Below are 24,209 nucleotides of genomic sequence, written 5' to 3'. Positions count from 1 at the left end.
AATACAAAATGGATAACTCTTACTATCCATCTGACAGAAAGTTTCCAAAGTTTTTACTTCTTTCTTAAAGGATTTCTAACATTACAAACTTAATTATTTAATTATCAACTGATAGTCACAGCCCAAACTTTGTTATACAAAAACAAATCTAACATGACATACCCAAATGTTGAAAGTTAAATCCTTCTATACCACTGACCCACGACCTTGAAAAGGGGTACTAGGTTTTCTTAGTAAGTTATCCACCAAGGTCAAAATCTATTGACGGATGTGGATTATATATTTGCAGAGTTTGTGTTACATAATGATAGAGAATGATGAATGGAAAAGACAGGAAGAAGACTATATATTACCCCCTGCATGATTTGCAAGAAATCTCTGAGCGATGGCTCACTAGTGATACCCTAGTTTTCATATCACAATACATTGTATAAAGAAATAAACAAAGTCCTTGGTAAACAGGAAGTTGTAGAATTTTCTAAAAATGGATTCCACCAAACAGCATACCTACAGGAAGAATGTGTTAAAATTTCAAGCAGCCGTGACGAGTAATTGCCGAGGAACTGTGACCAAAAAAAAAGTGTTACAAACAGAAACACGGACAAGGATAAAACAGTATACCCCTTTTGGGCAGGGGTATAACTATTTAACACAGTACCATACCTGATTCTCTGATAACCATAAAGCCTGCAGTTCCTTCAGTTTTATAAATGTGAACGGTAAACACTTCAGCTGGTTATCACTCAGATTCAGTACACGTAACCGTGGAATGCGACCAATTTCATCTGGAATATACTCCAACTTGTTACCCCTGAGTGATAGGACGGTTATACCATTACAGCTACCAAGCTAAAATATACAAAAAAAGGTTCCTACATGTTCTGTCATTACCTATATATTCAGGACAAGACGATAACTGTTTTATTGTGTCAGTAGTAAGCTGATTATTAAGAGTAATGATTGAGGGAAATTTGCTAAATTTATTTTGTCCTCAAAATAAGTATGTTTTCAGTACTGGTGCTAACATTTACATACATAAAAAATAAAGATGATGAAAAATATGACCAGGTAGATCAAAGAATACCTATTATTTAAAGCAACAAAAGTATGCTAATTTCATATCAAGGATATAACTCATAATTTTACTTCAGTTTTCATTTCTTCTAAGGTGTTATGAGAACTATTTAGATAAAAATGATCATTATATCATAGAGAAAAACAGATTTCCATAAATATCTTATTATCATTTGGCTGCATAGTTACATTTTATGTAATACCAAAAAAAGAACAACCATACAAAAAAATGATAATTAAGTTTGAAATTTCCATTATTAATTCAGATGCAACGACTCAACTTATGCATAAAGCATGAAGTTAATGTTACAAGGAACCAGGATGCATTACTGTTAACATAATGAAAACACTTTCACAGTGCTATACTTTAATTGCCAGTTGATCTGATCCAATAAAATATACATATTTAATGAGAATTTAGAATTCTGATCAGGTAACCATGTGGAGTGTGTCTATAAATAGTCAATTCTTATAGTTAATTAAATGCACAAACATATTTAATCTGGTGTTCAAGCCAAGTTATGATTTGTAATGTTACAACAAAGTCTCCTGTACAAGTAATGATGACAATTTACATGCTTTAATTTATATTATTACAAAATCATTTGAGCACAACATCTTTTGTATTTGAGAACATTACTTAAGTAATAATTTTCACAAAATTTTACATTTGTTTATTTTCTATAAGATGGCAGCAAAAATAAATAAACAGCAGTGCTAAAGCACACTTCCATTTTTTTGTGTGTTAAAACCCCAGAACTCTAAAAGAAAAAATGAAAACTGACAAAGAACAATATTTTTTTCTGATCCAAAATAACTTCATAATGTTCTTAGTCCTCACCTCAGATGGTATAAAAGTAAGGTAATTGTCATCAGCATACAGAGTTCTGATATTGCGTAGTAATCCCAAACTGGCTGGTAGATCTTCTAACTCATTGGCACTGACATTCAGCTCAGACAATGATGATAACCTGAAAAATGATTGACAGAATACAAACTCAGGAATGAGACATATTTTATCCCATGCCTCATACAGACAGCAAAGACAAATTATACACAATATCCTTTTTTTTTTTAAATTTTCTATCACTTACAAAGCTTTAAAGACTTTGGACTTCAGAAAATTTTATTTGTAAGTTAAAAAATTGATATCCTTCTCAAAAGAAATCTTATTTTAAGTGTTAATCAGATATAAATCTACAGTTTTGCTTTGAAGAGTATGAAGTATTTTTACCCTCCAATGGTAGTTGGTAGTGATACCAATCTGTTATTGTCAACTTTTAGGGTTGTCAAATTCTCCAAATTTCCTGAAATGGTAAAATATAATGAATTAAGACACAAAAAAACTTTATTTCAATGGTAAACTCTACAAAGCAAACATATTAAGTTTTACTCATAATCTTAACAACTTGTGTTTCTTTAAAGTACTTTATTCTTCAAATTTTACTCTCCAAAGGTTTTGTGAAGGTGAATCAGTGTTTGTATTGTCAGCTATTAAATTTAGCTGGTCATTATATAATATTTAACTGACAATAGCCTCCTACTTCAGTAAAAGTGATAGGCAGGAGGGTTGTCTATCCAAATACTTATATGAATCATGTTATGACAGAATCTAAAAATGCATTATGTTACAATTCAGGTGTTGTGTCACATTTCAATGAACAGTTCTGAATCTTTCATTATTTTCTCATTGTAGAATCTTAAGAGAGGACTGAGATATTTGGTATCAAAGTCTGTCAACATTCTATAATGTTTCTTGTACATTCTTCCCACAAAGCTTTCATTTATAATTAATTTGATTTAGTCTCCGACCATAAATGGAGTAAAAGGAACAATGCACAATAACCAACGTTGATATAAAGTACACATCAAAAGTTGTTAATGTAGTCAATAAAGACCTCAGTCAGTTCTAGCTAAAATTCTAGTCAAGCGATAAGGTCTAAGTTTTTTCTGTCAAAAAGGAGATAAGATGTTTAACACAAACCCAAATATTTGACTTGACTAATGTAACATGTGACCTATATTAAACAGGAGATAATGACCTTAACCTATAACTTATGACCTAATTCCAATTTTTAATGTTCCTTTTCATAATTTCAATTTTTTAGTCTTTAATTTTTTTTCAGCACATTTGACCATTGACCTTCATGTCTAAGATGTATATTTACTATTCAGACATATGCCCAGATACAAAATAAAAAAAGCAAAATTCTGTCAAACCAACTGGGACATCAACAATTACCCTGGTACTTGATTAATGACAGTTTTGAATGTCTTGAAGGTAATGATATTTGACCCTATCAGATGCATTTTGTACTTTTTGTTTCATTTCAAAACAACTGATATTCTCTTCACACATCTTTGACATCTTCAAGTTTATTTCTTATTTTTGTAACAAAATTAATTCTTCTTTCAATTGCTACTTAAGAGTTAACATCATACCAGTACTACTGTCTTAACACCAGATAAAACAAAAACAAAACAAAAAAAACACAGAATTACAGAAAAACAGAAGATATTTCTAAAACAGGGCATCAATATGTTGGCTAGAGAACACAAGGAAGACTATAGAGAGTTAAAAATCCAAATTAGAAACTTCACAATTTTAACATGAAGAACTAAACATTCTTTTACTAAATTCATGTTCTATTTTGAACTACAAGTTGGCTCAAATTACCACGAATTATATAATATTAATGCATATTTAATTAGACAAATCCATTTCAGATTAATGGGACTAACAAAAAAACCAGTATTTCATCAAGATTTAAAATCTTCCATTCCAGTTTTATTACTTACAGAAAATGCACACCAAGTTGAAATGTTTGAAAGGTGGAGTATCAGTCCATCTTTATGTATAAAATATCACATTATAATGCCATTAAAATTAAATTAATTGATCAAAACTGATGTAATATGTAAATGACTAAATTCTCTACTTATAATTAAAAAATACTTTATCCTGGTTAAGACAACATTTAAAACTAACAAAATCCAACTCAAACAAACTTTATTTACAAAAGGCACCAACACAAATTACTTTATTTACAAAAGGCACCAACACAAATTACTTCTGACTGGGTCTTCTAACTGCTGGGATCTTTGTGTAAACTGTTTACAAAAGGTGGCAGAATGATCGGTCTAGGTTATCTAAGTTGTAGATTTGGGATTCTTTTTCTTAGTTCTTATATCATCTGGTATCCAATTGCAAACATTAAACCATTCGTTTTTGTGAAAAAAAAATATCATGCTTTTTGGAAGCCATTATGAATTACAATATAATCTCATCACATGTTTTTAGACTGACTTGTCTTCATAGCTTTATACATGATGTAAGAGTGTAAATAAAATTAAAATACTGGAACCAGAAAGTTTTGGTATAATACAAACTGGTGTGTCTTTCTCCTTTTTTGTAGTTAAAAATAAAATAATTAAATTCATGCAATCAATGAGTATTTCTTACACATCTCCACATGGTACTGAATACCTCTGCAAGGTTCAGGCTAAAAACCACTAATTCCACTTTCCATAGGCTTCTATGCTAGTTTCACAATATTCAATGGCTTCTCTGGACTTTACCTTAACTTTAACCTGCAGAGGACTATATATCAGCATGATTCTACATATGTCAGCTCACAATCCTCAGAATGGCATGTGGGGTTAGCAGACTTGCAGTGCAGTACTGGTCACCGGAAGTGAAGGGTCTATAAATAGCATGGGAAATCCCAGTGTTTTCACAAGATAGGGGTATATTTAAAAATCATTATGGAGATTAGGCTTCACATCACAAGAAGAAAAATGCACCTATAAAATGTACAGAAATGTTTTTCCTTTCAGAAACTGTTTAAATTTTTTAAATAAGATGAGAACTTTTTTCACAGCACTATGAGGAACAGGGGTAATTTCTGCGTAGGACTATTTTTGCGTACGTTCCAAATGCTCATTGGTTGAATTGGTGGTCTGTAACCTAAAGAGTCACTTTTTGTCTTAGAAAAAATAAATAACTATACAGGTATCTTCCTACACACATACTGAATGCATTTGCAAAGTTTCAGTGAAATGTGACAAGCACTTTTTTAAATATTTGATTTTTAAATATAGGGTAACCAAGTTGTGCGAGCAAAAAAGTGACAATATTCTACCATACTTAAATGTATTAAATATTTGCAAAGAACTTTTTCTGACTTTTCAAATAAAAAATATCAATCACAACTTGTTTTTTAACAATATTAATGAAGAAATAGTTTTAAAAGTAATCATTTTCTGAGAAATTGGTCTATTTTTAAAAAATTATTTCTGACATGCCTCCCCCTTTTTCTTGATCACATGTCAAAAATCCTAAATCTTTAAATTTTCACAAAAGGTGATATATTTGGCTTTAAATTTGTAAATACAGTGTTTTCACATTAAAACATGACCAGTAAAGGGCACCTAAAGCAAAAAAAGTACTCAATAATGGATTTTCCATGTTGCCATAGGGGAATGCTGATATGGCCTTAACCGCAGTAATGAAAGTGAGTTTTTCCTCATTTCTAACCTAATTTTTGCTCAAATCTACACAAAACTTGATTTCAAGTGCTTATTACCACCATATTTAGGTAAATATAGCCCTCAAAGTTTAATATTTGATATTTTTACTAAATTTTCTACACTTTTTACAAGATAGGACATAAAAATCAGCCAAAAAGACCAATTTTCAATAATTTGGACCTATAACTTAAAAAAATGCATATTTTGAAGATTTTTGTAGTGTATTCCTCTCATGGCAAAGTTAACAAGATCTTCAAGTAGTTTAAAGCTATTTCAAAAAACTTTTCATTTTGCCATGGCTTCTCCTTAAGGCTAAAAACCACTAATTCCACTTTCCATAGGCTTCTATGCTAGTTTCACAATATTCAATGGCTTCTCTGGACTTTACCTTAACTTTAACCTGCAGAGGACTATATATCAGCATGATTCTACATATGTCAGCTCACAATCCTCAGAATGGCATGTGGGGTTAGCAGACTTGCAGTGCAGTACTGGTCACCGGAAGTGAAGGGTCTATAAATAGCATGGGAAATCCCAGTGTTTTCACAAGATAGGGGTATATTTAAAAATCATTATGGAGATTAGGCTTCACATCACAAGAAGAAAAATGCACCTATAAAATGTACAGAAATGTTTTTCCTTTCAGAAACTGTTTAAATTTTTTAAATAAGATGAGAACTTTTTTCACAGCACTATGAGGAACAGGGGTAATTTCTGCGTAGGACTATTTTTGCGTACGTTCCAAATGCTCATTGGTTGAATTGGTGGTCTGTAACCTTCAATTCATATCAAATAAGTAATAAGGAAAATAAAGAAGCACTATAAGTTTGTCTAACAGACATACAGACAGGATAAAAAATGAGTCTCCCCTTGACTGAGAAGCAAGACAAAGTTATGCTTGCTTTTAATATTGCATTTATTTCCAAATGCAGTTGAGTTTTAAATGTTCTCGACAACAAGTAATGCAACTATAAAAGTTTCACAATTAAATTTTGAACTGATGGAATAAAAAAAATCTAATTCAAATGGGCAAGTTTTATTAGGAAAACTACGGTAGCAATTTTTCATCAATATTTACAATAAAATACATTGGGTATGTGTCAATACACTCAGGTAATATTACTCCTTTCATGGAGGTGTTTCTATTGCCCAGATTATATTTAAACATGCTATGTACTGAATTTAAATCATAGTTAGGCTGGTTTAAATATAGGCAGTCAAAATTTATTTAATTTTCAATACTTACAAATCATATGATAAAGATCGTAAAGTAAATGAATTAAAAACCTTTTAAAATGGTCAGATGATAGTGAGACAGATTATTCTGTTGAATTCAACAAGTCTGGGGTAATTTATTTCTCCAATTATTGCTGATGTAGATTTGGTTGTAAATATTTACCAATCCCTATCATATAATGACATTTTGTGACACAACTATGATTTGAACCTGAAACACATTTTCAAATATTTCAAGGCTTACAAATAACATGAAAAAAGTTTTCTTCTAATTTTGGTAAAACTAAGGCCCTGAAACTACTGAAAACCCAATATGTCCCTTGCTGTTTGCACGAGCAAATGCACTTTAATACCTTAAAAGCACAAAACTTAATCAGTAATCAAAAGCAGACTCTTTATAACAGTATCACCAACATGTACTTCACCCAGTATGGCTTGACCTAGTATTAATATCTCAGTTATAGACAAAGATTTCAGTGTCTTATGACAAGCCAAATGTTGAGATTTTTAAATGAAGACTTAGAATTAAAAGTCGTGAATCTGACATTGAATGCTGTTCAATCAGAATACATCTTAATTGGAATCTGAATAAATATATGAATGTATATAATATGGATCAATCAAATGATATCATTACACTATGAAGAATAAAGATGAATATCCTTCAACTAAAACATCTCAATGGAAAAGATTTAGTCATTTTTGTAATTCTACCTGATGTATACCCAAAACAAAATTTCAAATGTTTATAATTATTTCATAATGAGTCAACTCCTACTATTCACAGCTATTCAATCAGAACACACACCTTTATCAAAATGCACACATTTTTATAGTTTTCAAAAACATTAAAAGCCATTAAAATACTTACTAAGAATTAAATCTATAGCTAAAAGATCTTAGGTGGAATTGATTACGAAATTCAAGGACTAAGTCACTATACAATCTAGCTTAATCAATGGTGTGTAATTCCCATTAACCATTTTTTAGTTTTAACCATGTACAAGTAAGGTAAAATAAAACAGGAATACACAGACAGGTAAAAATAGGAGTGGTTTGTAGAGGCTAAGGACCTTCTGAACTTAATATATGGAGGGACTGACACAGTCGCTGCTACTAAACCTGCTGTCATCATTGGTGACGAACTCTTTGACTGACTTTAGTACATGTATTTTTACAATATTAGGAAACAAATAAGCAGAAATTTGGACTGGAAGAGATATAAATAGTCTTGAATGTCTGGAATGTTATCTTCCTTTCAAAGATTTACAACTGATGTGTATTGGAAAGGAATAAGAGCCTAAGAAACTAAAATTCTTCCACAAAATTTTTCTTGAATATAAATTAACTGGGAAAAAATGAAGATGATTTGCACTTTTTGCCATAAACATGCACTTTAATGTATTTATGTCATACATTACTTTATTTCCAAGATCTTGTGAATTTCAAACTTAACTTTTTACACCTATGATGGTGCAATTTGCATTATATAATCTATAAATATTGATCATGTCAATCCGCTGGACAGATAAACAGATCTGTGGTGGAAAACTCAAGACAATCGTAAATTGTCTGGTAAAAAATTTCAGTGAAAATATTGATTTGATATATTTACACACAGATTCAACTGTATCTGTGTTGTTTGTTCGTTTATTTTTTTTCATTGATATTTTAAAATACTATATTTTCCTGTTCAACTATGAAGCCTAAGTTAGTTGATACATCAGTATTTTGCAATTAACATTTGAGAGTTATTTAGTTATAATTTAATTTCAGAAGTAAAAAGCTTTCTGACTGGTTTAATATTTTGTTTCCATTATCTAATGGACCTATTAAATTTTGTAATGTAACTGTGATGTCATCAACCTTTTTTTGATGATATGCTCCTTAAATTTGATACTAAAATTGAATTATAAGGATTGACTGTTATATTTTTTCAGTTTTTTTGAAATAACCTGAATGCCCTTGGTGCACACTTGACAATAACCTGTTATGCAGGTTATTTAGTATGCACCATGTGATTGAGTTTATTTCCTCATAGACTAAAAAAATATAACAGTCATTCCTTAAATGTTTGAAAGCAGGTAATTGAATTAAACTTTGCTAGAAAAAGCATCACAGATATATTTAAGAAATTATGGAATTATTCATAAAATGGTTGATTTCAGTACAATAACAATCAATTTTTGACCAATGATGTAACAATTTTCATTTTCAGCCATTCAGATGATTCTGGTGCATGCTTTGGAAATTATTTACACACAGTACATTAAATTCTGGTGTGAGCATGTATACATCTATGTTTTAACTGATCAACTCATCAAAATATGCTCTAACACTAAAAACCATTTCTAAAGATAAAGAACAAAAATGTACAATGTACTTCAAAAGCCAATATTTTGTCAATAACACTTCAAATTCCAAGGCTTTAAAACAGAGCTCCCTTTTTAAAAACATCCCATTATCTAAATCAATGTAATAGTCACAATTTGAACCATTTTTTTTCATTAAACCTGATACATATTTAACGTGACTTGGGACAATATCAATCAGAAAATATTCAGTTGACCTCGGCATTAAGATTACATCCTATTGTTTTTATTGATTCATTGCCAAAGTCAATTCATTGTTTTTGGGTCCCCTACATTCAAGTAAAGTCCTTTAAGATATGTTCACAGATAACCTAAAGAAGATGTAAATTTTTGGCATTCATAGGGTCGTTTTATTATTCCTCTAGACGTGAAAATTGATCAAAATTGGTTATTAAATATTTGTTAATTAATAAGAAGTAGTTCATTCATAGTTCTCTAGCGTAACTAACTGCTAATTATAGCAATTTTACCATCAATTTGTCCATATACTCTGATATTTCAATTACTGAAAATTCTATTAGAGTCAAAATGGGAAAAATAACAGTTAACTAAATATTACTTCAATGCTTAATATGTGTCATAAAATGGAAATCAATAACCTGAAAAACCAGGTATAGGTAGACTGAATAGAAATGTATTATCAATACTGTTCATACATTTTTTACACGGAAATTAATTCATAAGAAAATCAGAACTTTGACTACATTAACAACTTTTTCAGGTTAGCTATTGAAAAATAAAATAACTTTTTGCGTATTATTTTAAAGAAATTGAATGCAAAAGTTATCATCTCAAGAAAAGATTTAACTGTTTCATAAGAAAGCTTAACAATATAAGTTAGAATGGATTTGAGCAGGTGCTGATAGTGTTTGTTTTTAAACCTGATATTCAATGATGGGTCTTATCTCTCTCTATTTCTAATTTTAACTCTTGACAAAATACATCTTGAGAAATCAAACATAACTGATCATAGATATGTTCTATAAATGTTCACCATAACTGATCATAGATATGTTCTATAAATAGATATGTGTTTATGACAATAGTTCTATAAATGTTCACCTTAAGTATCAAAGTCCCATATAAGCTTATTATCACATCAGATACAATTAATGTGTGAAAACCTTTCACACCTCAACTACTCTAATTTACGATTTTCTACTAAAATTTTTTAAAATCTGAGCCCCAGGATATAAAGCTACATTATAATAGAGACTTTAAACCTAAATTTAAGATAAGCGATTTTCTTTTGATATCGTATAAGAGAATGTATTCATTCTAACTTGTAGTATCATGCCTTTGACTTTAGACTTTTCAACAAAGGATGTTACCCCTTTAGACTGTTACTTTTAATTTGGTGACATTTGGAAAAAGTAAATGTAGAACAAATCTCTAGGCCCCATTTTTTTTTGCTTTTTAAAGTCTTAACAGAATTAATCTTGCCACAAGAATGTATACATTATTTTGTTAAACTTTTTTAAAAATGATCCTTTCTGTAGGCTTCAGAAGAAAATAGAAATTTAGAACCAGACTGGAGTCAACAAGATGTTTAATAGTTTGCTAGTGTTATGTACTGTTTAAATGATTTTGTTGAAGATGTTAATTTCTTTGTAACAGAAACATAGCAATAAATAACTTCATTCAATTTAACAGCACATTTTAAGACTTAAAAACACTATCACTAATACAATTTGAGAGGATCTGTTGCCCTTTTTTTCATGTAGAGATAATCTTGGATAGTAATGCCTTATTTATTCAAAAGAACGTATAACTGACTAGTTGTAAATTTATAGGTCATCCAGAGTAAAGCAATACCTACTACATGTATTTGCATCAAATTAAGAGGTACAGTCAACAGACGGACAGACAGAAAGACAATATAGACCTCATTCTACAGAGTTGGGTTAATATATAAGCTAGATAATCATGGTTAAAGGACTGTGGAAAAAAGCATGAAGTGCTGCAGATTGTTTTAACTTTGTCAGCCATGTAACTTCTCTTACCTATAGAGTCTGGAAGAGATTGTAGCTGATTGGTCGTTAGATGTAGGTCAGCCAAGGAGGAACAACCTTCTAATTCTGTTGGTAAAGACTGCAACTTATTTTTAGACCCATCCAAAAACATGAGCTGTTTCAAATTACCAATTGTCTATAATGAAAAGAAATCAACATGTTAGGTCTTAAAATCATTATATATTTTGACAAGGTGTATAAGTGACGCATCAAAATGATACTTTGAGAATCAAATATCTGCTGATTCACTACATACATTATATAAACCCAGGTATAAAAGTAATAAACACAGAATTACATAGAATTCTAACATGTTTTTAGTACTTTTCAATCTCAGACCATATGAAATTTATAAATTTTAAGTACTTTAATTTCAATTTTTCTTTTCAACTCTTTTACATTGTACTTATTTTAGGGTGGTTCAAATTGTATAATGAATTTCAACTTTTTTACATGATAAAATTGGACAAAATGAAACTTAAAACCTCAGAACTGGAAATAAAATGAAAATTCACCACTTTAATATCATTTCACATGTTCTTATAAATTAGTTTCTATAAAACTTTAATCAGCCAATTTCAGTTTTAATAGAAACATTTAAACATGCTTCATGAATAAAATTTCAAACAAAGTAAAATGCTATTGAAATTGTACAACACTTTATGTTCCGTGAAAAGACACATAAATACTGTCAATTTCTATATCTCAATTCATTTTTAGCTTTTATGGCATTTTTTAGGGACTGCATGTGTGGTGTACAAAGATTCAAATGAAGTAAAGCAAATACAAAAGGTATAAACATTTAATTACAATTCTGACTTTGTCATAATGATAAAAATAGACAAATCCTATCCTTCCTACAGACAGCACTATCCACATCCAAATCTAAAAATGTATTTATTTTCTAATCACTTTGTAAGTTCAAAGTTTTACCTTCTCCATCAAACCTTAAATAACCAAAAAGTCAATCAATAATTAAGACATTTCTTATAACAAATCTAACTAAACAATAAATTCTCTTACTGATTAGATTGATTAGGTTTTGGCAATTTTTTTTTTCAAAATGAAAGTGTAATTGCCAAATAAATTACAGAAGTTTTGAATTGTTGTTACCAAAATTACTAAGTCACACTAAACTGTTGGCTTTACAAATGGAAAGAGCTGGAGAACTTTGAAAATAAAATAAGGTTATCATGACAGTCTGAGTCAGAAAGGTTTTCTGTAAGTTAAAATTTAGACTATCCAAATAAAACCTTTATTCATCAAAATAGAAATTCCATATAAATTATCCTGACACCAAGCCATGACTGTCTTCAGATTCCTACTAACTTTCAACACTTTGTATTGAATTCTACCTTCTTGTCTATTCAAACCTCATAAATTCATATTTTTTTCTCTTCTAAAAGATTTTTTATGCATTCCCAAGCATTAAATTAAGCATTAGATACATGAGTGTATATTTTTAATATGCATTAAAGCGTAAAAGTTGATTGCACAAAGGAAAGGCTACATTATCCTGTCCTTATCATATTTAAATTTCCTAGTAAATCAAGAATAATTGAAATGGATTTAAGATAATTGGGTACATCTGATCTAATAAATGAAATACAATAAAAAAAAATAAAATTTGGACCATATCATAAAAATCAGAACAGGTCATATAAAGGTGTTTTCAATCTTAATTCTTGAATACAAAGTACTCTGTTTATTGACCATTAAAATAGTTTATTTTGTCAATAATTGCTTCAGAAAGCTATTAGTCAAAGAAGTCCATTAAGAAATTCAGTAATGGACTACCTAGGTTTAATAAAAACCCCTTCTCATCAAATCCCCTATCTGAAATAAAAACAGACACAAACTGACCAGTATCAGTTATTTGATTACATACACTAAAAAACATTAGGTATAATTAAATGTTGTCAAAGTATTTTGATTGAAGGCTTGGAAATTCAAAGCAGAATCTTTAAAATCATGAGCAATACATGTCTGGACCAGCATCATATATTTCATACATCATATATCTCATATATTTGTGAGCACTTAAGTACAGCACTGCCTTAAAACCAGACGGAGGCTTATCAAGGGTAATTCATACATTTCTTAATCCCAAATATTTTTATTGCAAATCCTTATGTAGGCCCATTAGAAACTGTATAAGGAAATATAAGTGCTAATAAAAGTAGTCCAGTGGAGATATTAAAAACTTCAAATTATTTGGTTATGCTCTACTACAGAAAAAGTACAGGAAAATTTCCCTCCAGAATTTTTATACTATAACCAGTCATGAAATATTTCAAGAAATAAACACAAACGCAAATATTATTTTATTGGAAATCCTTCAGTAAGCCTCACAGAAACTGTAAAATCAAATTGCAAATGGAAGTTGCCCACTGAGGGTATTAACACTTAGATTTTGGCTATGTTCTACTACACAAAAAAGTACAGCAAAACGTCCTGCCAGAATTTTTACACCATTACCAGTCAAAAAATATTTCACGATAAGTAGCAGATCCACAGACATGAGCATAGAAAGAGATGTTTTTCAGACCTTACAAATGTATTTATAAAATTTCATTGATTACCTTAAGATATGATGAATCACCCCTGCCTGGTTTTTAGGCAGAACCATACTAAAGTATCTTAAGCATATATTAAAGTGTAAAGCAAGTTTTAAGTTAAGAATTTCCTAAAGTAATGAATTAATGATAGCATACACTGCTGAAAAAATGTCTTAGAACCCCTTAAGCATGATGGATGGAGGACAGACAAACTGCCAATAGACCTACTTTTACTAGTGGTGGCGTAGGTCAAAAGTTAATATGTCTTCACTTGTTGGTATGATTCAGACAGTATAAAGACTCGTCTGATTAAAACTAATCAATACAATGCTACATACCATATAGATGTAAGCATTCCTTACCAATATGTTACTATATACTTACTGGTGTTATCTGTGTGATTAGGTTATTGTCACACCAAAGTTCTAAAAGACTTGTAAGGTTACCAATCACATCAGGCTAAAATGAAAAAGAAAATGATCAACAGATTGTTTAACATTTTCATATATTTTACAATCTTTATAACAAAATTTTACATGTTTTCCTACCACCAGTAGAATATTCATCAATATACATGGTTTAACAGAGCAAAGTATAGCTGGTCTTGTGTAGATTTTCGTCTACTGCCAACACCAAGGTAGATTTTTCAGTATAGAGCTTGTAAGTTTCGTCCTTATTTTATTTTTAAAAGGGAATTTCTATTATCAGAAAAATTCAAAACTTAAGACAGTTTTTCCTTCAGTTAGCAAAATACCAACAATATGATACTTATCTAACTTATGAAACAACCATTTCTCATGCTTGGGACCCATTCCTGTGAATTAACGGTCATATGATGAGATTACAAGCCCCATACCCAGGTAATAATAGACCAATATGCCCTTTTTTTGTCACATACTGAACTAGGCTGGGACTAATAAATCTTGCATGTAGATATTAAAATATAGTCACATTTTGGTGTTTTTGAAAACACAATCTTTAAAAGGCAAAAAAAAAAGGGGTTCACAGACAGAAATAGCAGAATTTTGATGAACAAGAAGTAGATGTCCAACAAGCCTGACATCAGATCCATGGGACCCATACCTGATGCCAGATACCAAATATGCAATTGATGGTTGTTGAAAAAAGCATTATGAAAATAATTTCTCCACCTGCCCACCCAACATTCACTATACTATAACATAAAATTTGGCCAAAAATGAATATAAACAGATTAAATTGTGACTTGTGTTATAAATGTAAGGACACAGGTAACATAACTGGTACTGAGTTTTCTATAATGAATCTGATAGTAATTCTACAATGTGTATCCTCTTTCAATATTAGGACCAGGTCTCTTTGTTAAGGGTTAATGTGTTTCACATGTACTTACTCCAAACCTTTGTCACTTGTATAATAGAATTTATATTTCACCAATAATACCTCAAATGAAATAGAATATGCAAGAAACAAACACTAAAGCTCACCAATTCTGTGAATTCATTCTGTCCAATATCAAGTCTTTCAAGCTCTGTTAGTCTAGAAAATGACTTGGGTAATGTTTTTAAATGATTTTCCCTCAATTCTAAAATCTTTAACTTGGACAATCTGAAAATTAGAGATATATGTCAAAATGAAAAACAAGTTTAGAACACCATTATTCCAGCTCAATAATTTAACTCCCCATAAAAGAAATATAGCAACAGTAAAATCATACCAAAATATTATAAAAAATACATGAAAAACAAATACCCTTTCATCAATACTGTTTTTATATCTGACAAAAGTGAAAAAAATTCTTCAGTTGGCAAAAGTTACTTTTTAATAATAAGGACAGGAAGAACATTTTTTGCTATATGAAAAAAACCAACAAAAAAAAAACGTCTAATCTTCCAAATTTGAACGCTTGGTCTAAACAGTTCATGACTAATTTCCTTGACAACACCTCAGTCAACTTACCTGCCAAAATTTCCAGGTAAATAGTCCAGAAAGGTGTCATTTAGTAGCAGCTGTGTCAGGTTCAGAAGCTGAGTAAAACCTTCAGGCAGTCTGAAATAATAAAACAGAAGATTCTTAGCAATATAAAACGTGGAGAATTCAGTACAAAAGTTTGTTCAATATATGTTGGCTTTACAGAAGTGCAATAACACCACAACACAATCTACATGACTTCGGTCTACTGCAACTTTTCAGGTACAGAACAATGCATTGGACTACCTGGTATATGGCATTTCATACTTTATGTAGTAGGAGCAGGTTCTTAAAACTAAGAAATAACCGCAGTGAAAATACAATTTTTACAACCTCCATGTTTATTTAATTTTCAGTTTCACGAAAATGTACAAATTTCAGGTGTTCTCGGCTTTTGAAAACCAGTCCTCTTTAAGCCTATGATGAGTCAAGATAAAAGTGCCTAAAAGTCTTTGATGAATAATATCATAATAGGCTAAATTGCTCTCAAAAGATTGAAAGACCACCTAATGTAAAGGTATGGTTAAAGTACTATGATAAAATGAAAGTTTAACTTAAAGTCAAGAGAGGGAGACCAAAAGATTTCTCTGTTCTGCATGCATGAATATCAATAGCTAAATGCATAGAGACTTAACAGTAAAACATGAATGCTGAGAGATTCACTTAGTTCTTCCTAATGTAAATTTAATCAGCTTTAACCCCAGAACAATTACGTGTGAATACTTAGTTGTGACTTAAATAAGACCATAGATTTATAATTTTAGGTAGGTTTGAATGAATGGTAGATTCCTCTTATGAGTCCTTCTACTCTAGCGACACAGATATGTACAAACTGCTGCAATAGGCCACCTATCTTTTTAAGGTTACATAACATATGTACTCTGTTACTATTTCAAGTGGAATGAACTAAATTTGTACAATTTGAAAACAACATACTCAGACTGTCGTAATGGACGTCTTTAGATTCTTTGTCATTTTGGATAAAGGAAATGGTAGTGTTTACATTTCTTGTTAGGAGCTAGGTGACGTGAAGTTCAAGTTTTCAATCTGCTTTCGAGATGAGACAGGATTTTCATTAACAACAATCCCATTTCCATGCCTGTCAGTCCATATAATACATCAACCACATTCTATTATTACTAAAATGTAAGCTATGTTCACATCTTTTAAATCGTACAATGGACAAAACAATTTCTGGTAAAAACTGGTTGCTCTAATGTATAATTACATGACAACATTTGACACACTTAGAAAATTAGAATTCAATAGATGCCAAAATATAATTGATCCTTATTGAATCTTTTAATAAATTAAATCACTTTTTGCTCCATGTATGTGAGTCTTCCCTACTGGCTGTTATACAATATAAGAGAATTTTTTTGTTTTTCACAAATTTATTAGTAAAGCATAATTAGAAGAAACATCTTGTAGATATATAACCATCTCCCAGAAAGTTGTTCTGGAGTCTATTATGTCAGTGTTCTAGACTCAACAAGATAGAATACACAAATGCTGTCACTTAGACTGTACTTGAAATATAAAGACCCAGTCAATAGGAACAGGGATACAGTTTTATGACTGATATAAATATTTTTTACAGCAAAATTTAAGTCAATCTGCGATAATGTTGTTTTTCAAAAAATACTTTAGTTCATATTTATCTTTTTTTTTTTTTGCTCTACAGGATATTTGCCAAATAATTATCACAGAAGAACTTTGTACCGTGGATAGTGGGAAAAATGTAGCCTGCAAGGTCTTATGAAAAATTATTATTCAAAAACTTAAGGACATGACTAAACAAACTGTTCATTTCAAAACAGTTTTCCATTACAAATGGCTTAATTGTTTTTCGTTTCAACTGACACATGATTGAATATCTTATCCAAGTTCAAAGGACTGCTCATGTTACTAACATTAGGTAGGTAAGGCCTTAACTCTAAAGTCCTATGTCTTAACCCAGTATCAACACTATACCTTAATCAGTAAAAGATCTTTCAGGTTTTACTAATTTCATTAACCCCCCGTTGACAATTTCTATAATAATATGTCAAAATCTTTGACTTGGGTGTCAGCTAGCTTACATATAAGGTATAACTGATTAGAAAACATAGAACTTTCAGTAAGATTTAATTTTGCTGCCTCAATACACTTAATGAAAATATTTCAACCGGAAAAACACTTAGTACAGTAGTATTAGAAGTGTGCCCCTTTTAGAGATGACTTGTTTTTGCTATAATGAATTATTGTGCTGTAACTAAAGACCAAAATTTAAAGCGTGCAAACTGCAATAAGTCTTTCATTTGAGTATATGACTTGCCAATAAATCAAAATTTACAAAAAAATTTACTTTTTAAAAGGAAAATCACCTCCTGTGGTGTTTTAAAGTACTTTAAAGTCCTTCACATAAACATCTTTATTTATTTAAAAAAGGATATAATCACAAATTATTTCCATAGCTGACACAAATACATTTTAGGTTAAAACTGGCATTAAAATATTTTCATTCAATTTTTTAACAGTGAAATAAGTTAAAAGGTTCAACTATCTATAAACATACTTTTTAAGAATGCTTTATTTATTTGCTTTTCCCCTGCTTTTTTGTTTTGTTTTTGTTGTTGTTGCTTTTAGTTAATCTTTATTACTTTTAAAGTAAAAAAAACTTGGTTGAAGGGACTGAAAATGTAGTAAGTACAGTAATTCTAAGGGACCTTAACTTTACTAAACTTTAACACTACAGAACTTTACAAACCTAGATTAATGTAAATGGAAAGTAATATTCATTTATGCACAGCTCCTTGTGTCAAATAGTCCAGATGTGACTAATACACCCAATTAAAATATAGTTGAATAAGAATTTAAAAGAATTCAGATACAATAGTATGACCTTGATCTTTGACATGAATGCTTTGAAGGTAACTAATTTACAGAACCTTTCAAGTTCATGATAGTAGAAAAACTCAAACTTAAAATTAATTAACTGGTGCAAACATCAAACAAAAGCATTTAATTTGAACTAAAAAATACTGTGAAAACCTAAACTAGAGCCTGACATTATCTCATATGCCCTACACATAACCTACCAATTCAATCCTCATAGAGTTATAAGTTCCAACTGGGACTATTAATGAAACACCTGTACATAAGAGTCAACTTTTAAAATCCAGTTTGAATGGATTACATACTACTGTGGTAGGTAATACTACTTGTCATGCATACCCAGTACAACGCTGAGAATTAGGGAATGTTTTCAAAGTGGAAATCAGTGCAAGACTATTCATTTTCAAGTACAAGGAGACGTGGGAATGATCCAGTATGATGTAACATTAGCATCAGTCCAGAAAAATGACAATGAGAAAGTTATCCAAGTTTGATTACTGATAGATAATAGAAATGAACTATGGAGAATACTAAGTTAACTTATCTCTGACTGACAAGGGCAATAAATGGAAAACATGAAATCTCATTTTCTTACCATAAAAGATTTCATGATGTAGAAAAAATGGTTCCCAGCTTAGTACAATTGCAGAAGGCTAACCCTGAACAGTTTGATGCTATCATTAAGCTGGGTAAACCTCTTCATTTGGATTTAGGTTTGATATTTGACAGAGCTCAGGATTCTGACACTGAATGAATGTGGTCAAAGGAACTTTAAATTTCAAAATTGGACTTACAGTTGAACTTCACTTCCTTGAAGTAGGATGGCTCGAACACCCGGATTTCTCGAACACAATTCAAAGTACCAAAATTTTCTCCTATATAATCAATATAAATAACCACGGATTTCTCAAACTTCAATTTCTCGAACACAAGAACTGACTAGTCGGTCCATTCAGTAATAAATCTTAGAGAATAACCCTCACGAACTAAAACTTGTTAGCCATTTTGTCAGCTTGGGTAATAAAAGGTGTGAAAAAACTGATACCTCATTTTAGTTAATAACAGGTAATATTTAAGTCATCACTAATTAGGTAGTTTTGATCTTGAAGTACTAACTGAAGTTCAAGAATGTTCCGAAGTCGGTATTATGAAAGCATGAAAGAAAATCGGATGAAAACGAATAATTGACCACAGAACTCGAACTCTGAACATTTTTAAAGGCAAACACAGCATTTTTAATATCAACAAATCAACATAATCTTCTGAAAGTGAATGAAAAAGATCCAAAAACTAACATAACTTCGTAGGAAGTAAGCAATTTCTAACGATAAAGTTTAACTCGGATCAGTAACAAAAAAAAAAACTGGAAATATACGAACTTCAATTTCTTGAACTCTTGATAACTTGCATACATTTCAATGGTCCCTTGGAGTTCCAGCTACCAAATTTTGACTGTATTACCTGTTGTGGTCCAATTGTAAAAATATACACTGTAAGATTCTGAACATGTAAGAAACACAATAATTCAAGACTTTCAATTTAACACCATTGAAATTGGTCATGAAAAACACAATATATACAAAGCTTGAAATAAGCCTTGTTTCTGGGCTATAACTGCTAAATCTTAATATGGTATAGAGCTCCACACTTATACTCAATTTATTGCCTAGAAACCAATGTCTACAGACAATGCATACCCATAACATTTAATAACTGCAAAAGCTATGCAGTCAAATAAAAACCACAAAGGTGACCTGAAGAGTAAGCAGCAGATACAAGAAAAGTAAACTGCGGCATCAGTTCAAACCAAACCATCACTGAATACTTTTAATGACAGGCTACATTTCCAGACCAATTGTAATGTACACCCACAACACCTGATAGTTTATGGCATACAATCAGTAAGCAATCAGGAATTTAAACAACAAACACTTTGCTAAATAAGACACTTGTGTACATCAACCATTAAAATCCTTTATAAAATGTCTGTAGTTCAGATGATATCAAAACCCTTGTCAAGTTCTCTGAATGACTACAGCTAAGATACCATCTTCTCATCACAAATAACTCCCAAGTTACAGCTGTGTTCACAGTTCTTTATGGCATGTATCTTAACCTTACCTTATGGGTTATAAAAAATGTTTCTTAATAAACAAACAGTAATAAGTAATGAATGTTTTGTTGTCTGGTTTGTGTGATTTTATTCAGCTTGTTTTTCAATTAACAAAGTAAACCTTCAAAGAGGATAGGGATTGCATAATTGATGTTTAATGTCCTAAGGCAGATACTTTCAATTTATATAGTAAACCTTGAAAAAGGATATAGATTGATTGGTTGATAGTTGTTTAATGTCCTCAGGAAGGTGCTTCATTTCAATACATGAAAATTAGTTAATCCAATATATCCTGCTTTGAACAAGTCTGATATGGTGAAGCTAGCTCAAAGAAACAACAGTCTTCCCACCATTATTATTGGATACATTATTGGACCCTGAGCCAACCAGGTGTCACTTTTTCTGCAGTGTGCTTAACAAAAATGCTGAGACTACCATTTTTTTAGTCATTTGACAGGTGACTTATCCATAAGCTCCCACACTTGAGGTGAGCACTCTACAATTCAAATAGGCAATTAAATTATCATGAATTAAAACATCAAACTTCTTAAAAAAAGGTTATATTATGTTAAAACTATTTATTTCATGTTGTTATGGACTGAATGTAAATGCGATTGACAAATGAAAGCAATGAAGAAGTGAAGTATGATTGAAAGATAAAATTAAACTTAGCAATGAACAATGTCCATATTATACCTTTTTTTCTTCAGATTATGTAAATTGGCACTGGATCAATTAGGCAAAACTAGGCAAATTCCAGAACAATAGGTCCTCTAACTAGGACAATCACTACTACATAAGGGGTAATCAATAGGCTATAAGACCATTGCACCTATGTACTACAATGAGCTGTAAATATTAAATAAATGAAACCAAGATTTGCTTCAATGTTATTTCAGGGTCACTGTTTTGTAACACTTTAATACAGATTTTTTTCTATTCTCATGAAACTTGACACAATAGCAATGAAATTAGATATACTGTGCATAGATACTACAAAATGAACTATATACAATATATTCACCTAACATAAATAAAAAAAAATATATAAGATCTCTTTCATAGGTGAAAATGGCACAATATCACCATTGCAAGGTGTCAGAATGATAAAGAATACTGATTATATAATTCAACTACATGTGTGGGGTACAATTAAGGAGTCTTCAATATGATGTTTCAATATTCTTTGAGTCCTTATATATATTAAAACTCAATTAATATCCCCTATGCTTCAAAGATTTGCGTTCTTCATAAAAGCCTAAGAAGGAAAACAAAATGAAACTAATACTAAATATCAAAAAAAATAATAATGACCATTACTTCTTATAGACTTCGTTAGTTTCCTGCACCAGAAAAGCCTTTCTGAAGCTAATGAGACAGAAAGATATTATTAAAAAACACAACAGACTGTAAATATAATAGAATCAATATTCAAAAGAAAGAGGTATGAAAGATGATTTTATTTAAATCACGAGGTTGGATACATTGTAAGTATATGCCCACTCATACAGGAAGTTGATATAGGATGGCAACCAAAGTCACTTATGACATATGTGCTATCTATGTAAAACCAAATACCAAAATCACTAATGACACATGTGCCATCTATGTATAGCCAAATACCAAAATCACTAATGACATATGTGCCATCTACGTAAAGCCAAATACCAAAAACAAAACCAATCCATTTACTGCCAATAAATCTGGAAGAGAGGGACAGACAGAAAGAATGACAGATGAACAGGGTCCTAGATCTTGGACCCTTAAATTCTGACATAAGACCTTTAAAATGTCATTTAGCTGGGTCCTGAATCTTCAATCTTTTTCACTGACACTTTACTGAGGACTTTCCTCAAGTTGACCATTGGTTAGAAAGTCCAGGACCTTTCTTTGTTGAAAATTTGAACCTTTGAAGGTGCTTAAAACATTGTACCATCTACCCATTACTAGATGAGTGGGGTAAAACATCTAAGAACACTGACTGTTAATCACAGATGCTTGTCTATTTTTGGAACACAGGCTTACTACATTACTATGAAAGTGTCAAGTTATTTAGAAACTTTTTCATATATAAGACATATCCATTTGCTGTTAAATACATTCCTGAAATCACTCCTCATGCAATTAAATTCTATTATAGTAACTAAGGATAAATACTAATCTTTATTAAGCCCAGTAAGATACCAGTGCAATGTTGCAGGGTTACTGTCAACATTGTTTTGGTATTCAGATCAATTTTCAGTAATAAAAGTCTAATTTTGCACAAAACTGACAGACATATCTATCAACTGAGACTTAAACACTTCTAAATTCATTCAAAATTTATACAAACTTAGGTTAGAATTTCAAAGATCCTTAGTATAATTAATACCTGTATATATAAATCAATTCTAATGCATTCATGCATCGCTAATAGTACAAGCAAGTCAAGTAGCACTGGACTCTGTCCGTCTGCAAGTCTTAGGGGTATCTATTTTCTGTAAGTGCTCTTTTTGTAATGCAAGATTCTTTATTTTCAGAGTAAGCATTTGCTTGCACTAGAAAGAGAGACCCTGCACTCAACATTGAAGAATGTGATCTGCCTAAGGAAATTATTTGTTTCTAAGATGATGCCCTATCACTAATAACACAATCTCCCTTATCAAAAATAGGGGATGCACCCATATGGTATATTAAAACTAATATATATCCAACTAATCATAACTTTTTTACAAAAACTCAAAATTGTTTGGCCTAGTACATACATCTCAATTGTGAGTATAAACATTCTTAAAATTTCAAGGTTGTAGTTCAAAAACTGAAGGAGAAGATAGCCAAACAAAGCATGTACTCCCTTATCTAACTGCAGACAGACATAAATAGACCCCAACTGTTAGTTATAAAGGTATAAAAAGTCTAGTATGAAATGCGAGTATCCAAGGCAAGTATTCCCTAGATTGCCAAATTGGTCAAATGCAACATCTTGTCAATTAAAGTAAAAAAAAACCCACTGCAGCCCCATTTCTTTTTGTAATTCAACAAGTAAAAATTTAGAATCCAAACAGATTTGCAAAATGACTTAGAAGTCAGGCAGTAAAATATAAATATAATAACAATGTCATTGAAAAAAAAACACTATCCAAGCATTTCTTTTGTTTGTGTGTATCAAACAGAAAATTCCCAAAATAGATGTAACAGTGTTATTATTGAAACATTACTAAGAAATGAAGTGGAAAATATCCATGTTAATTGCCCATTAGGGTCTCTTAACCAACTGAAAATAAACAGTTAAAAGTTAAACTCTAAAGTATTTGGAAAATTAAATAAGTTTAAAGTTCTCATTGTCCCTGGCTGTCAGTTTTAATATAATACTTCACTATATTATACCACTTTGTAACTAAAAGGACATAAACCTTTTTAACAGAGGACAAAAAGACCAAGAAAATAAGGTCAATATTGGTAAAGTAAGACAAATTTCATTATAGTAGCCATTCTAATGTGTCAGATT

At 30.7% G+C, this 24,209-nt stretch overlaps 1 protein-coding gene across 7 annotated transcripts in view; it reads right to left on the bottom strand.

Moving 5' to 3' along the window:
- The window catches only part of LOC148627063 (uncharacterized), a 55,094-nt gene that overhangs the window by 12,250 nt on the left and 18,635 nt on the right, over positions 1-24,209 (bottom strand). For 6 of the 7 annotated variants that reach the window (XM_088566680.1, XM_088566671.1, XM_088566663.1 and 3 more), the window contains exons 5-11: positions 15,721-15,810; positions 15,249-15,369; positions 14,167-14,241; positions 11,216-11,360; positions 2,309-2,381; positions 1,916-2,045; positions 664-849 (exon numbers count right to left, since the gene is read on the bottom strand). In XM_088566680.1, coding sequence (XP_088422806.1) covers positions 664-849; positions 1,916-2,045; positions 2,309-2,381; positions 11,216-11,360; positions 14,167-14,241; positions 15,249-15,369; positions 15,721-15,810 — 820 coding nt within the window. Of the gene's footprint in view, positions 1-663; positions 850-1,915; positions 2,046-2,308; positions 2,382-11,215; positions 11,361-14,166; positions 14,242-15,248; positions 15,370-15,720; positions 15,811-19,988; positions 20,124-24,209 lie in introns of those variants that run through there. The other variant, XM_088566708.1, reaches the window with a different exon arrangement.

Source organism: Perna viridis, chromosome 1, assembly GCF_037379345.1.
Source record: "Perna viridis isolate PV_CMFRI_1.1 ecotype Kerala chromosome 1, ASM3737934v1, whole genome shotgun sequence".
NCBI lineage: Eukaryota > Metazoa > Mollusca > Bivalvia > Mytilida > Mytilidae > Perna > Perna viridis.
The sequence above is the reverse complement of the archived record's forward strand: the minus strand, read 5'-3'. Positions and strand labels throughout refer to the sequence as shown.